The 16,561-nt window shown below is 57.9% G+C and overlaps 1 protein-coding gene across 10 annotated transcripts in view; it reads left to right on the forward strand.

Moving 5' to 3' along the window:
* Window positions 1-16,561, forward strand: part of MAP4 (microtubule associated protein 4) — a 146,676-nt gene extending 130,115 nt beyond the window's left edge. For 6 of the 10 annotated variants that reach the window (XM_066202327.1, XM_066202296.1, XM_066202287.1 and 3 more), the window contains 7 exons: window positions 647-978; window positions 3,568-3,693; window positions 5,833-5,925; window positions 9,899-9,980; window positions 12,224-12,336; window positions 14,440-14,617; window positions 14,781-14,878. In XM_066202327.1, the coding sequence (XP_066058424.1) occupies window positions 647-978; window positions 3,568-3,693; window positions 5,833-5,925; window positions 9,899-9,980; window positions 12,224-12,336; window positions 14,440-14,617; window positions 14,781-14,788 (932 nt within the window). In that variant the 3' untranslated portion in view covers window positions 14,789-14,878. The other 4 variants (XM_066202317.1, XM_066202355.1, XM_066202295.1 and 1 more) reach the window with 3 other exon arrangements.

Here is a 16,561-nt window from a genome sequence, read left to right on the forward strand (position 1 = left end):
TAAATCCTTCCTGGGAAAACCCTGCAGGACCATGGGCTCAGCCAGTCCCCAGCACTGCCAAGGCCACCCCTGACCATGTCCCCAAGTGCCGCATGCACAGGGATGTTAAATCCCTCCAGGGACGGGGACTCCACCACTGCCCTGGGCGGCTGGGCCGGGGCTGGACAGTCTTTTTGGGGAAGGAATTTTCCCAGTGTCCAACCTGAACCTCCCCTGGCACAGCGTGGGGAGGCACGGAACCCCGGGGCTCCTGGAGGCAGCTCAGCCTGGAGGATTATTGCATTTTCTCTAGGGCTGCCAGGCGGAACGCGCGTGTTTTGTTTCAGTGTGCAGCTGCACCTGGGCTGTCCCTGCTTTCTGGGCTGGCCATGGCCGCACCCGGGTGGGGATCCTGGGGCTGTTTCCTCAATCTGATCTGAACCAAATCCCCTTTCTCTGGGGCTGGGGTCGTTAAGGGGGTCCCTGCACATCTCTGGGGATGGGGGTGTCCCAGGCCAGGCTCGGAGCGCCCTGGGGACAGTGCAAGGTGTCCCTGCCATGGCAGGGATGGCACGAGGTGATCTTGAAGGTCCCAGCCTTGTGTGACTGAGGCATTTTGCGGAACAGGCCCCGACCCTTGTTTTCCTCCTTCCCTTCCACCCCACAGCGGATCCCGGCCGCCCCAAGAGCGCTCCTGGCAACGCCACCAAGAGCAGTGCCACCACTCCTTCCACCGCGGCCTCCAGCGCTCCCAGCGTGCCCGGGGCGGCCGCCGGCCGGCCCAAGCCCAAAAGCGCTGCCCCCAAAGCCGCCACGGCCTCCACGGTGTCGGCGGACGCCAAGAAAACCACGGCCAAGGCCGGCAGCAAAGCCGCCACCACCGCGACCACCACCAGAGCGCCGCGCCCGCCCAGCAGCGCCTCCAACCCCGACCTGAAGAACGTGCGCTCCAAAATCGGCTCCACCGACAACATCAAGCACCAGCCCGGGGGAGGGAAGGTGGGCTCTGCTCCGTGAGGGGACGGACGTCGGCGGGAGGGAAGGCGGGATCCGCTCCGTGAGGGGCACCCGGGGGAGGGAACCCTGAGGGGTGTCTGGGGGAAGGAAGGTGAGCTCTGCTCCGTGAGGGGAGTCCAGGGGAAGGAACGTGAGCTCTGCTCCGTGAGAGATGTCCGGGGGAAGGAAGGTGAGCTCTGCTCCGTGAGGGGAGTCCAGGGGAAGGAACGTGAGCTCTGCTCCGTGAGAGATGTCCAGGGGAAGGAAGGTGAGCTCTGCTCCGTGAGGGGAGTCCAGGGGAAGGAAGGTGAGCTCTGCTCCGTGAGGGGAGTCCAGGGGAAGGAAGGTGAGCTCTGCTCCGTGAGGGATATCCAGGGGAAGGAAGGTGAGCTCTGCTCCGTGAGGGATGTCCAGGGGAAGGAAGGTGAGCTCTGCTCCGTGAGGGGAGTCCAGGGGAAGGAAGGTGAGCTCTGCTCCATGGGGGATGTCCAGGGGAAGGCAGGTGAGCTCTGCTCTGTGAGGGATATCCAGGGGAAGGAAGGTGAGCTCTGCTCCGTGAGGGGAGTCCAGGGGAAGGAAGGTGAGCTCTGCTCCGTGAGGGATGTCCAGGGGAAGGAAGGTGAGCTCTGCTCCGTGAGGGATGTCCAGGGGAAGGAAGGTGAGCTCTGCTCCGTGAGGGATGTCCAGGGGAAGGAAGGTGAGCTCTGCTCCGTGAGGGATGTCCAGGGGAAGGAAGGTGAGCTCTGCTCCGTGAGGGGCGTGGTGGGCTCTGCTCTGTATGGCACCGGGCTCTGTGGGGTTCTGTGAGGCTCTGTGGGGCTCTGTGAGGCTCTGTGGGGCTCTGTGGGGCTCTGTGGGGCTCTGCGGGGCTGGTGGCTGTGTCCTCACTGCTCTCTCAGCACGCTCTGCAGAGCTCCTCGCCGGGTTCCTGCTTGGGGCCGGGGTGGGATCCACTCCCTGAACACTTGGAGGAATCCAGAGCTCCTCTCCTGCCATAGGGCCTGGCACAGAAACACCGTGAGGAAGGCTCAGAACCTTGTCTGCATTCCAGCCCTTAGCCTTTGAGTTGAGGAACTGAGTGTGCTGAGTGATACAGAAGGTGGAATAGTGCACTAGGACGAGGGAAATCTGGATTCAGGAGCAAGTTCCACAGCACCTTTCCCATGCCCAAACTTGTCAGGCCCGAAGCTGACGTGGAATGAGTCTTTTGGGACCACGCATGATGGCCGTGAGGAAAGGGTAGTGCCGAAAAACCACCACCAGAGAGAAAACCTGGGGCTCTCTCTGCCTCTTGGTGCTCTTCGATGGCACTCCCACCATCAGCATCTGCCACGGGAAGGATGAAGGTGTGGGGATAGGTGCTGAGCGCTGACAGCGGGGCTGTGCAGACCCAGAACCTCGCTGAGCTGTTGTGTAAGCCCAGCCTGGGCCTGGCCACGTGTGTTAGCAGCAGCCCCAGGGCTGTGATTTCACCCCCCAGTGGGACACAGATCTTTCCACTTCTCTTTGCTGCAGCTCTGTGGTGCCGAATAACCCGGCCCAGAACTTTTCATCCGCTGCCGAGGGAGCGCGTTCCATGCTGGGAGCCTTAATCTGCTCTCAGGCACATTAAAGTCAAGGGCACTCCTGCCTGGGTGCTGTGTGTCCCAGACAGCATCGATAGAGCATGGATTTATCCTCCGAGTCAGCAGTCTCCTGGCTGTGCAGCAGCCCAGCACAGCCCTCGTCGTGTCAGCTCAAGGGACTGTAGTTTGCATTTCAGCACACTGGCCTTCATTTTCTAAATATTTTCACAGAGTGATTAAATCCTAACAGTTGCCTTAGTAAGCAAATTGTCCTTTTTGCAGTCTTATTTACACTGAGCTGTTTTTAGAGGCTCAGAATGTTGTAGTGTTGGGTTGTTTGGTTTTTTTGGTTTTTGTTCACTGATCTGTAGGTTACCAAAAGACAAGATTTATGCTGAGCCACCCACCAAAATGCAGGCTGTGCTGCACTTCCCTGCATCTAAACTAGCAAAGCCATGGATATTCTCAGATAGTGGCTGAATTTTTATGAAACCTGTAAATTTTCCTTCCATTTTCTGCTCAGCTGGACCCTCTGGGTGCACCTGCCTTTTGGTAGATAAGAACTGACCGAGCTGTTGAGCTCAAAGGCAGAGTGCGGTGTGGCTGGGTGGGAGTCTGAGCTGGGAGCACGGGGTGTGTGTCCAGCAGAGCTCCCAGAGCCCCAGACCAGCCCTGGGTGTCTTTGCCTCCCACATCTGCACCACGCCCTCCCCGTGAAGGAGCCGGGCCTGCTCTTGGGTTCCCCAGGGATTTGGTTGGGTTTTTTTGGCAGGATCAGTGTCCTGGGGTCACTTGGATCCTGAGGCAGGGCACCAGGAGCTTTTTGAGAACTAAATCCTGCTCAGGGTGCCCGTTGCACCCAGGGCTGGGCGATGCTGTGCCCTCCCAGCCTCGGTGTCACCGTGCCTGGGAATTAGAGCGTGCAAGGAGTTCTCCTGGGTCACCTGCTGCCCCAGGTTTCTCCGTGTGTCCCACCGCCCACAGTGCTGCTTTTGCTGGTTGAAATCATCCCTTTGTCTCCATCCAGGGGAAAGTAGAGAAAAGGCCAGAGCCAGCCGCCGCCGCGCCCAGGTCTGCGCCCAGCGCGGGCACTAGAGTGGCTCCTAAAGCAGCCCCAGCAAAAGAGGGGGTCCCCAAACAGCCCAATGGGAAAGTGAGTTCCTTTCACACTTCTCTCTGGGGGACACGAAGGAAAACGTTTCCATTTGGAGTCGCTGTCCCTCCTCTCCAGCTGTCCTGCTCTCTCCTGTCAGTGGCACTGTTCCTTGCACAGACACTTCCCGTTCTCTCCTGGGCACCCTGAGATGTCCCCAGGGAAACTCCTCCAGGGAGGAACCTTCTCCATTCCTGCTGGAAAGGTTTCCAGAGCACAGTCCCCCCGTTTCACTTCCGAGTTAATACAGGCTTAACTTTGAGTCAGGGGGTTCCCCTCAAACCCAGTTCTTCACACACAGAACCAGTTTGTAACGAGGCAGAGGGGTTGAGTTCACAGCTGCTGCTTTTAGGGCTGCAGAATACGAAGGAGTTCACATCTTTCCTGCAATATTCCCAACCCAGCTGTACCAAAACTCTGCAACTCCGAGCCTTAGGCCACCACCATTGGATGGGTTACTCCAAAATACAAGTGGTTGGCGTGAGGTGGGAGTGGCAGAGTTTAATTCCAGTATTATCAGGCAGGAATGAACAGGATTTGTACCTCCAGGGAGTCAGTGAACCACCCCACACTCCATGGCGGCAGGTGCATTCCCAGAGCTGCTGGTCCCTGAATCCAGCCTTTCCGAGCTGGCTGAGGAGCTCTGGGAACCTGCCCAAGTGAGAGTGTTGGGTGCTACAGGTTTGTCACCTCTTGCAGAAATCAGGATCCAGCTGGGGCCTGCTTGTGCTGTGGTCAATAACTCCAGACTAAACCTGTGTTGTAACTAACCCCTGTAAACACTGGTGTCTAACACAGTTACTGCTGTGAGTGGAGCTCACCTAAACCACTCCTCTTGGATTTAAAAACCACAGAATCACTGGGGCTGGAGAAGCCCTCTGAGATCATGGAGTCCCAACCATCCCCCAGCACGGCCAAACCACCACCAACCGCATTCTCACACCCTTAAATACGGCTCAGTGTGATGGAGAAACAAGTTCATTAACCTAAGACTCATCTGAGATCATTCCACTGAAGGTGTGACCACCTTCAACAGAAAAATGTTTCTCACACACAGCTCCACCGCCCAGGGGTTTGGAGGGAGGTTAGCCAGGGCTGGAGCCAGTCCAGCTGTGGGCATGGAGCAGCTCACAGCCTGCTGGGAATGGTGGCTCCAAGGGCTGGCTCTCCCTGCTCTGGGCACCTGTCACTGGAAGCCTCCCAGGAGCCTTCCTGGGGCATGGAGACTCCCGTCCCTCTGGGCTGGCTCTCCTGTTCCAGAGAGGTTTCCAGGGCTGTGGGCAGTCCCATCCCATCCCTCTGGGCTGGCTCTCCCTGCTCTAGGGAGGTTTCCAGGGCCGTGGGCAGTCCCATCCCATCCCATTATCCCATCCCATCCCATGCATCCCATTATCCCATCCCATGGATCCCATCCCATCCCATCCCATGGATCCCATCCCATTATCCCATCCCATGGATCTCATCCCATGGATCTCATCCCATTATCCCATTATCCCATCCCATGGATCCCATTGCATTATCCCATCCCATTATCCCATCCCATCCCATTTTCCTGTCCCATGGATCCCACCCCATCCCATGGATCTCATCCCATGGATCCCATCCCATCCCATCCCATCCCATCCCATCCCATCCCATCCCATCCCATCCCATCCCATCCCATCCCATCCCATTATCCCATCCCATGGATCCCATCCCATTATCCCATCCCATGGATCTCATCCCATTATCCCATTATCCCATTATCCCATCCCATCCCATTTTCCTGTCCCATGGATCCCACCCCATCCCATGGATCTCATCCCATGGATCCCATCCCATCCCATCCCATCCCATCCCATCCCATCCCATCCCATCCCATCCCATCCCATCCCATGGATCCCATCCCATTATCCCACCGTGGGGCTGGCAGGGTCCCCGGCGCGTTCTCCGCGGTGCTCCCAGCCCGGCACTAACTCTGTCTGTGCAGCCTCTCCTGTCCTTCACTTTCTGTCACTCTGCTCCTCGGTGGCTTCCCCCGGCACTGGGTCGAGTCCCACACGGTCCCTGTTGCTCCACGAGCCCCCTCAGCCTCCTGCTGGATGACAACTCTAACCAGTCCTCTTCCCTTGTGTTGTTTTCCGTTCTGTGACGTTCCAGGTCCAGATAGTCTCCAAAAAAGCGAACTACAGCCATGTTCAGTCCAAGTGTGGTTCCAAGGACAATATTAAGCATGTCCCTGGAGGTGGGAATGTAAGTATGGGTGTGGGCAAGCTGTCTGTGTGCTAACTCCTTCTCCGGTGCTGTGTGGGGTGTGTCAGCCTCAGGAATGCTCTGCTGGAGGCAGAAGCCGTGGCAGAGCCCCGGGGCTCCTGGAGACAGCTCAGCCTGGAGGATTGTTGCATTTTCTCTCTGCCAGGATGAACGTGGGTGTTTTGTTTCAGTGGACAACTGCACCTGGGCTGTCCCTGCTTTCTGGGCCGGCCGTGGCCACACTGGGGTGGGGATCTTGGGGCTGAACTCACTGGGAGTTCCCTGGGCGCCTCCTCACTGCCTGACCTCCCCTGGAACTTGGATTTGCCAGAGCAGAAGCGTTATGGCCTGGAAGTGCCTGTTACTCTCCCCTGGCTCACAGGGCCAGCTGGAGCCACACTCATCACTCCTTGTTTCATAAAAGGGACCTTGGAGCAGGCAAAGACTCGGGGACTTAACCTTTGAGCTGTGATTAATTTCTAAATTTAAAGGCTGCTGCTATCTCTGGCTGCAGGGCTGAGCTTATTAAAATAGAAAGTTAATCTGGTGGTGTCTGCGGCTTGGTTTGGGGTGCTGGATACTCCAAGTGTCTGCCAGACAGCCCAGGTTAACTGTGCAGACCCTGCAGCCTGGGAGAGCGTGAGCGTGGTCTGGGGGCTCCTTTCATTGGGGCAGGGCTGTGCTGCCCTGACAGAGCTGGGCTGGGCTCTTGGCACAGGACAGGTTCCGGAATGCAAAGTTTGAGAGGTTCCAAACACACTGAAGGACTTGAGCCCAAGGAAGTTTTTTCCAGAGGTGTTTAAATATCCTGGGTTCCCGATCTGGTGAGGTGCCCAGGGTGTCTGGTCCAGTGACACAAACCCTGCCCAGGACCTGGCTGTGGAGCCAGCTGGGGGCCACTTTTCCTGGGAAATCCGTGTCCCACTGGCTGAACCTCTACATGACTGATCGTTCCACAGACCTTAGCAAGTGGCAACCAAATGTGGCTTCTCAACAGCTGGTTCCCTCCAGGTTGGTGGCCAGAGACAGATGCCGAAGCCACAGCTGTGCCACTGAACCCAGGCTGCCTTCCCCCATCCCTGCTGCCCTCCTCTCTGGGGACTGGGCATTTGTGGCTCTCACTTGGCTGTTCCCATGATTTACGCCGTGTTTATGGGAGTGTTTCCCCTGGAAATGCTCACACGGGGTATCTGGAAATGCTGCTGTTGAGCCCTGGTGTCAGTGGGGAGCCCTCAGGGTGGCTTTGAGCCCTGTGTCTGTCCCTGCTGCCTGTTCCACCTGCTCCTGTCCCCCAGCCTGTCCCAGAGTCGGTGGCAGAAGTGCTTTTGGCCACACTGGTGACAGCTTCTGGAGCAGCTGGTGGCATTTCCCTGTCTATGCACTCCAAGGAGCTGTGTTTTATAAACCACTTTAGTTCTGCCACCTTTACCTTGTTCAACCTTTCAGGAGCCTTTCCTGATCTTTCAGGCTCCCAGAAATGGGGCTGAAATGTGGGGGATCTTTCCTTGCCTGATTAACTGCGTCACTGAAGTGTCCTTCTGTTCATGAATCACCATCCTGTCCTTCCCTCCTCGGTGCCAGGCATTCCCAGCCCTGGGGACAGCTGTGTCCCTGCTTTCTTCTTCTCTTTCCCTCTCCCACATTCTCCTTTCACCACTGCAGTTTTGCTCCTTGCTCAACTACTTAAGCAGCTCTTCATTCTGCATTTTCAGAGCCAAAAGCTCATTTCCAGGTTCCAAATGCTCCCAGAGCAGCTCCAGGGCAAGCATTCCCAGCCCTCCTGCACAGGCAGTGTGGACGTGAGGGCTCAGTCTGTCTTCCCAAAAAAAATCCTTTTCTTTTATTCATTTTTGTATCTTCCCACTCCCTTTGGAGCACTGTGACTTAACTGACCTCTTCCAAGATGTTTTCTCGCTCAGGTAGTTATGGTGATCACTTCTGATAGAATTCCCAGTGTTGAATTCCCAGGTGGGTCTGTCTGGAAGGTCTGTTCTGGTCTGTGCCTTCAGTTAGAGCTTTTAGCAGCCCTGTGGACAACAGAGTGTTGTGGTTTAGAAACAATTCCTGATTGAGCTTTAGGGTTGCTCTGGAAGAACTGAGGGACATGGAATGGTTTGGCTTGGAAAGGACCTGCAAGCTCATCCAATTCCACCCCTGCCATGGGCAGAGACACCTTCCCCTGCCCCAGGCTGGGTCTCTGTTCAGGTGCCCATTTTGCCCTCTATCCAAGGAGAGAATTTCTTCTCCGTGCCAAGATTCCCCAGAAGCTGTGCCCAAAAGCAGAAGCTGTTGTTCCTGCTCACGTTACACTCACCAGAAATACCTCAACACCAGTGTGGTTCAGTTTCCTGAGGAAAAGGTTTTGATGGTTTTTTGTTTAATATTCCCCACTCTCAGAACCGCTGTGGTTGGAAAAGATCTCCAAGACCATGGAGTCCAACCTTTGACCAAGGTTTCTGTTCAGACAAAGCAGTAACAGAGGTGGATTTTACAAAGTGCAGGCAACGTCTGTGGTGGTGAAGGTCTGAAGGGAATTTGTGTCCATGTGTTCCCGTCCTTCGGCTTTGGGAAGTGGTCAGAGACAGAAAACATAACAAGAGTTGAGGCTCATACTCCCTCACCTGAGCCTCTGTCAAACTTCCAAAGTTTATTTCTGGCACCAGAGTCTGTGTTTGGCTCTCTGAGTGCAATCCCAAGGTGCAAACCCAGCTCCTGCCAGAAGTCCCCCATACAGACCCTTCCAACGTGGGACAGTTTGGGTCTCAGGTCAGGAGTCCCAGCTGGTAACAGGATTCCAAAATGCATTCTGTGAAATAAATCTCAGTTCTGAGCAAGCAAGGACTGGTGATTAAAGCTGTAGCAACTTTACTCACAACCCCCTGAGAAAATGGAATGAGGGTCTGTGATTGACCTTTTGAGGGTGACACTGAGCTGGGGACACGGGGCTGTGGCAGGAGGCTGAGCTGGGCTGTCCTGGGCACCATCCTGGCACTCCTCCCTGTGCACACAGAGCAGGAGCATCCCTGCTTCCCTAGGGAGGGTTTTGGCAAATTATCCTGAGAACTCTCAGGATAAACTCCCAGAGTAGCTGGTGGGTCAAGGAATTCTTGTCCTGTTCAAAAAGAAATCCTTGGATTTTCCTGGAGCAGAACTTCTGAGCCTGCAGGTTCCAGCTGGTGGCTGCTCTCACCACTGGCCTCGTTCTCAGAGTGGGATGGATTCCTGGAGCAGTGCATTCCATCTGGGCACCACGATCCCTCAGAGAATTCCAGACTGGTCTGAGTGGAGAGACCTTTAGGATCATCCAGTGCCCCCTCTGCCATGGCAGGGACACCTCCCGCTGTCCCAGGCTGCTCCAAGTGTCCAGCCTGGCCTTGGGCACTGCCAGGGATCCAGGGGCAGCCACAGCTGCTCTGGCAATTCCAGCCCAGCCAGGAATTCCCAATTCCCAGTCTCCCATCCATCCCTGCCCTCTGGCAGTGGGAGCCATTCCCTGTGTCCTGTCCCTCCATCCCTTGTCCCCAGCCCCTCTGCAGCTCTCCTGGAGCCCCTTCAGGCCCTGCCAGGGGCTCGGAGCTCTCCCTGGAGCCTTTTCTCTAGGCTGGACAGGACGGTGTAGAGCACAGCCCTGGCCCTGCAGCAGGGGCTCTGTGGGGTGACCCCAGGCCATGGCTGTGTCCCCAGGCTGGGCAGGAGCCGTGTGGGGACCGTGACAGCAGGGTTGGCTTTTATTGTCCCCGTCCCCAGGGCTTCTGTATGCCACGGCTGTGCCCTGAGCTTGGTGCTGTCCCTGTCCTGCTCCCTGCTCTCAGCTCTGTCCCTCATTTCACCCCCCTGGCTCAGTGACCCCAGGGCTGCCGGAATGCCCGGGAAGGATTCCTGGGGATCTGCAGGAACAGCTTGAGGTGCCCTTTGGCCTCCAGAGTCCGCGGAGGTTTCTCTGTGCTCAAGCTGCTGCTTTTTGTCTCTCCAGGTGCAGATCCAGAACAAGAAAGTCGACCTTTCCAAAGTGTCCTCCAAGTGTGGATCTAAAGCAAATATCAAGCATAAGCCAGGTAGGAGTTTTACCATCTCCTCATTTGTCTGAAAGTTTTGTCCCTTAAACACAGTCCTGGATTGGGACTGGAATAGTTTAAGGGGTTTGTTGCTTTCAGTGCTTCTGGAAATTCCTAAAAAGGCTTCTCCCACAATTCCTGGTGGTTCCATGAGCAGAGAGGGGGATTAGGAGATGTGGGATGTCCTCTTGCCTGTGAAGATAATCTACGGCTTTGACTGTTTCTGCTTGTCCTGCTCATTTGAGAAGGAAACCATGGATGCTTCCATGATCATTCCAGGAAGCTTCATCCATGCTCACAGAGGGCTTTGGGGCACTCAGAACATCCCAGGGTGTCCATGGAACATGGAAGGATAAAGGAAACTCCCTCCAGTTCTTCAGAGCACGTACAAGGGTCCTTGTAGCCTCGAGTCCCCGGCAGCTCCTGCCTCACATGAAATGGTGAATTTCCTGGGATGAGCGTGTGGGAATTCCTGCTCCCCGCTGAGAACGCAGCAGTTTCTCTGCCCCAATTCCTGGGAATGTCAGGTTTCTCCCCAGTCTGTGCCCAGCCCCAGGTCCGTGGCCTGAGGGATGCTCAGTTCAGTGCCCTTGGCTGGCCCGCGGTGTCCAGCCGGGAACGCTGCCGCCGGCACGGGGGCCAGAGTTCAGTGCCCAGGCCTGGGAACAAGCACCACAGGCTGCTCTTTGTTGCTCTTTGTCCCCTCTGGGAGTCCCCTGAGCCTCCCCAGGCTGCCAGGTTAGAGCAGTTCCCCTCCTGCAGGAGCCCCTCGCTCCGAGCGTTGGGAACGCGCTGCCACGGCCGCGACCTCTGCGAGCTCGGTGCTCGGAAATAACGAGCTGGGAGTGACAATCCCTGCCCTTGTCCAGGCCTGCTGAGAGCACTGCCGCCCTGCCAGCGCCTCCCTGAGGGTTTAACTGGCCTTGTTGGACCAGATCTCTTGGTTTCCACCCTGGGCCGTGCCAGGCTGGCAGAGGGGGGCGGAGGGTTTAATGATGTCGCTGGGAGGCAAAGCTGGGCTTAGCAAGACTTGAGCTGGGCTTTGGAGAAGCTGCTGGGATGTGTCTGCAGCCAGGGAAAGGTGGCCCTGTCCATGCAGGAGGGGTGGGATCATCCTTAACATCCTTCCTTAAGATCCAGGATCCCAATCTGTGGGTTTGTGGACGGTCTGGTTTGTCAGTAAAGGAGGCACCACTGTGATCAGAGGGATGGAGCATTTCCTCTGGGAGGAAAGGCTGAGGGAGTTGGGATTGTTCTGCTTGCAGAAGAGAAGGTGACATCATGTGGCCTTCCAGGACCTGAAGGGAGCCTAGAAAGATGGAGAGAGACAATTTCCAAAGGCCTGGAGTGCCAGGACAAGGAGAATGACTTCCCACTGCCAGAGGGCAGGGCTGGATGGGATCTTGGGCAGGAATTGTTCCCTGGGAGGGCGGGCACAGGGTGCCCAGAGCAGCTGTGGCTGCCCCTGGATCCCAGACCAGGCTGGACAGGGCTTGGAGCAGCCTGGGACAGTGGAAGTATCCCTGCCATGGCAGGGGTGGCACTGGATAATCCTTAAGGTCCCTCCTAATCCAGCCCATTCCAGGATCCTGTATTCTGTGGTTAATGCGTACCGCAGCATCCTGGAATCTATTCCATTCTGGAAAAATCTTGCAGAAATTCTGCAGCTCTTTTTCTGCCCTCCACCTTCTTCTGAGCCTGCAGTGTTCCTGCAGGTCGGTGTGTGCCGGGGAGGGGCTGTCCAGGCAGGCAGGGGTGCCCAGGGATCCCGGGGGAAGGGATAAGGAGGGCAGGAAGGCAGTGGCAGAGCGGCAGGAGGTGTCCTGGCACTGCTGAATGCACAGATGGCTGAGCTGGAGAGGCCTGGGCAGGGACAGGGACAGGGACAGGGACAGGGACAGGGACAGGGACAGGGACTGGGACAGGAGGAATCAGCCCTGTGAGGGCTGGCATGTCACACCTCTGGTGGAGGGGCCAGCCTCAGGAGCAGATCCAGGGAGGATCTCCTGTCTGGCTGGATGTGCAGCTTTCCCCAGGGCCCTGTTTGCTGGCACGGCTGGAAATCACCAGCTCTGGCCTTCCAGCTTGAAACCAAAACTTTCCCTGGGGAGAGGCTGAGCCAGTGACTGTGGGACTTGTCCTGTCCCTCCTCCAGAGGGTCCCCAGCAGCTCCAGGGCGGGGCTGGGATGGGAACCCCTGGGTGGGACTGCCCCAAACTCAGCCCTGCTCTATGTCCCTGCAGGGGGAGGAGATGTCAAAATTGAGAACCAGAAGCTGAACTTCAAGGAGAAGGCCCAGGCCAAGGTGGGATCCCTGGACAACGTGGGGCACGCGCCGACTGGAGGAGCCGTCAAGGTGAGTGAGGGATGTGGCACATCCAGGGAACGGGTTGGATCCGGGTCTTGTCCTTCTGCTCTTCCTCAAGTGCAGCTCCTCCACCACAGCCTGTCCTGCCTTCTGGGGCCTCTGCTGTGCCCCCCAGGAGTGGGGCTGGAGCCCAGGATGGAGAGAGCTGGCCCACCCCGGGGTGCCTGACCCTGCTGGGCATTCCCAGGGCTGGCACTGCCCGTCCCCATCCTTCCTCCTGGAACCTGGGAGCAGGGGTCACTCCCAGCTGCGAGCCCAGCACAGGGGCTGGCAGGGGCCTCCACCCCCAGTGAAAACTGCTGGGATCCATGTGCTCTGTGCTGGGAGAGGACACCTGGCAGTCTTGGGAGCATTTGCAGAATCGTGGAAGGGATCAGTCCTTCAGCCCTGTTTGTGTGAGGATGAGAACAGAGCCCAGCTCTCATGGCTGTGATTCATCCCTTCTCCCACGGGAACACAAACTGTTCCAGGTCTGCCCGCAGCCATGGGACATCTGTGCTCAGGGAGGGGACATTCCCTCCCTGAGGGACATGTGGGCCTGGCACAACCCCAGAGAGATGGGAATTGTGCTCAGGGAGTCGCTGGAAGGGACCTCAAGGATCATCTAGTGGCACCCGTGCCATCAAAGGGCAGGGACACCTTTCACCATCTCAATCCCAGGCTGCTCCAAGCCCTGTCCAGCCTGGCCTTGGGCACTGCCAGGGATCCAGGGGCAGCCACAGCTGCTCTGGGCACCCTGTGCCAGGGTCTCCCCACCCTCCCAAGGAAGAATTCCTGCCCAAGATCCCATCTAACCCTGCTCTCCTTCAGCCTAAGGCCATTCCCCCATGTTCTCTCACTCCAGGCCCTCTGGAAAAATCCCTCTCCAAATGTGAGGTCTGAGAGGATGCTGTTTGTAAATGGGCTGCTGGCTCTGGAAGCAGGGAAAACCCCTCTGGGAGCAGCCTCAGAGCTGCCAGCAGGACAGGCAGGCACAGGGGAAACTCCTCCAGGCACTGGGATCCCCTGTTGTCCCAGCCTTGGTTGGTTTGAGGCTCTGTTTGTGTGGAGGAAAGGCTCAGGGTTGTGGGTGCACTGGAAAGCAGCAGTGCCAGTCCTGAGGGGCAGAGGGGATGGCCACTGCTCGGGATTCTTCTGTCTCCTGCCCTGTCTGGAAACTCCATCCTGGCAAATCATGGCTCAGGGAAAGCTGGGAGGAGCTGCTGCTGCGTTGGGAGGGATCTGGAACTTTCTGTAACAGAATTCCAGTGAATTGGAGCGTCTGCTCCGTACCCTGGTGCTGTTTGCTGGTGACTGGTGCTGTCCCCCAAGTTCCAGAATGTCAGAACCTGTCAAAACCTGCTCAGATTTAGTCTGACTGTGGAGTGTCTCCCCCTCTCCGAGGCTGGCTGTGGTGACACTGCCTGGCAGGGTTGGTGCTGTCCCAGTGCCTTTCCCGGCAGATCCCCCGGGGCAGCAGACTCCTCTCCAGGGCCAGGAGGGCTCAGCTCTCCTCCAGGGCCACTCCAAGGTCTGAGCCCAGGTGGGCTGAGCAGCTCTGCAGGGAGATCAGGGCGGGATGGGATTCTCTCTGCTCACAGTCCTGGTTCCCAGCTCAGCACCCAGGGAAAAGCTCCTTGTGGGAGCTCGGCCTTCCTGGGTCGGGACCCAGCAGGCGTCGGGAACACGGAATGCTGGAGTGGTTTGGGAGGGAAGGGACCTTGAGATCATCCTGCCATGGCAGGGACACCTCCCACTGTCCCAGGCTGCTCCAAACCGCAGTGTCCAACCTGGCCTAGGACAGTTGCAGGGAGCCAGGGGCAGCCACAGCTGCTCTGGGCGTCCCCAGGTCGTGATCCAGTGTCACCGCAGTGACCCCACACCAGCCCTCGGCCCCGGCACACCGGGATCTGTCCTTGGCATTCCCTGTGCCAGCTGTTGCAGGCTGTCCCAGCGGGGAGCAGGGCTGAGCTGCAGGCCCCGAGGGCGCTCGGAGGAGCTCCGGGGTGGGATTTGCTGTCCCAGGAGCGGAGATTGCCGCTGCCGTCACCTGCCGTCCCTGCCACCTTGCCCAGCCCCGCTGCTGACCCGTGCCCGCGATTGTCGTTGTAGGCGGAGAGCGGCGCGGAGCCGGCGCAGCCGCCGCCGCAGAACGGAGCGGGGCCGGGGCCGGGCGCGCTGCCCGCGGCCCCCGCGCTGCGGGAGAACGGCGTGGCGCCGGCCCCGGCCGCCCTCGGCACCGCCGACCAAAGGGAAACGCAGAGCCTCGACACTCGCATCCAAGAAACGAGTGAGTGCCGGCGGGCCCCGCCCGGAGCCGGGAGGGGGAGGGAGCCCGGCAGCCCCGGGCACGGCGGCGTCGCTGCCACCGCAGCCCCCCGACCGCCGGTAGCGACGTCTGCGGGGTTGTCGTGCCTTGCTTTTAATTCGGAAAATTGCCTTTTATCTTCCAGGCATCTAATGATGACATTATGGTATCGTCTTCCATTCCCCCTCCTTGTCCCTTGTCTCCTCCTCTCCCCGTGTCCCCTTGCCCCCCGCCCTTGTGTCGCTGCAGATTGAGTCTCACAAGCCGACGTTCCGTGCGAAGGCCAAGGCTCGAACAGACCACGGAGCGGAAATCGTCGTCTCCAAACCCCCCCACCCTTTCCAGCAGCACCTGCCCCCGGCGTAGCACCTCCGCCAGCGCCAGCCTGGGCCCCGCCGCGTCCCCGTCACCGCCGCCGGCCGCGCCCTCCCAGCAAGGCTTGTGACCCCGGCCCCGCTCCGCGCCCCGGACCCCAGCTTGGCTCTCTTAACCCGGCTCTGGCTTTAGGTGGGAAGGGGACGATGTTCCGCGGGCCGGGCTGGGGGGTCCCTCGGGGCCGGGCAGGGGCTGCCCTCGCCCCCCGCGCCCGTCCCGCCGGCCCGGGGCGACTCTCGAGTGTTGGCGTCGCGTCGGGAGCGGCTCCCGGGCCGTGCCGGGGCGGGGCAGAGCCGAGCCGTGCGGGCTGGGGCCGGGCCGAGTTAACAGGGATAAGCTGTGATCTTTCTTTCTGTCTCTTTTTTTAACCCCTTCCCTCCTCGCCGCTTCAGTTTCTGCCGCCTGTGGGATGCTGATAAATCCCCTCCACACTCGTTAGGCCGTTTTAACTGTTGACTTGAACCTTTTATTCTTTGTGACGAAGTGTTGATGATTTATGGTGTTCGAACCCGTGCTAAGTTTCCTTTTCTCTTTCCTTCTTTTCCGACCCGTAGGAGAGTAGGGACATTTAACCGCTGCTGCCGTGCTGGCTTCTTACTGACATATCCAGCCGTTGTAACTTCTTCGTTGTTGTTTGGGTTTTTTGGGTTTTCTTTTTCATGTTTTAAAACGATGGAGCGAGTTCATGGGATTAAGCCATGTCTGGAACGAAAGGCACAGGAATGTGTAAAGGGCAGACTTGCTGTGAGAGCTCAGGCGAAGCCTGTGGTGACCTCGAGGTGTGCTAATTGATGCTCGAGATGCGTTAATTGATGCTCGCGAGCCCTCCCCGGGGGGTGCCTTCTGCAAAGGTGGTTTATTTATTAACGGCACGGCCGAGCCCCGGGATTTCTCCCGTTTTTCCAGGGGCCGCAGGGAGCAGGAGGCCGTGGCGGGGGCAGGAGGGCGCAGGCCGGGAGTTGCGAGGCTGCAGCAGGTCCGTGGGGGTGTGGGGGACGTGTGGGGTGTGTGGTTTTAGGGCTGATGGACGAGGGAGCCGAGCGATGCCGGGATGAGCAGGGACAGGGAAGGGCAGCGCTCGTCGCTCATCCCGGGCGGAGCCCGGAGCCCTCGGCGGGGCAGCAGGGCAGGGTCGGTGCCGGGGAGTTGCGGCTCTGACTGAGGAAGGAGATTTTTTAACCACTCTTGGAGCTCCTCGTTTCAAATGACACTAAAGAAAAGAGACGAAATGTAAATAAATTAAAACGAAAGAAAACAAAAGCGTTCTTGGGTGATCGAACTAATTTAAAGAAAGAAAAAAAAAATAACAAAACACTGGGATCAAAGAGAACTGAACCAGGCGTGTGCTAAGGGGGGCTGCTCCAGGAGGGGACAGAGGGAAGCCTGCAGCTTCTCGTGCTTGTGGGAGTCTTTCTTTGGGAAGCCGACAACGACACGATAACTCGGAATCTGTATTTACACACAAGATTCTTATTGCACTTGTATTTTTTATATTAAAGTTTGCATGGTTTCTAATAAAAATGGCATTAAAATGTACTAGTTTGCATCAAA

Source organism: Chamaea fasciata, unplaced genomic scaffold (genome assembly GCF_029207755.1).
Source record: "Chamaea fasciata isolate MVZ Bird 193981 ecotype frontalis unplaced genomic scaffold, bChaFas1.0.hap1 SCAF_1, whole genome shotgun sequence".
Taxonomy (NCBI): Eukaryota; Metazoa; Chordata; class Aves; order Passeriformes; family Sylviidae; genus Chamaea; species Chamaea fasciata.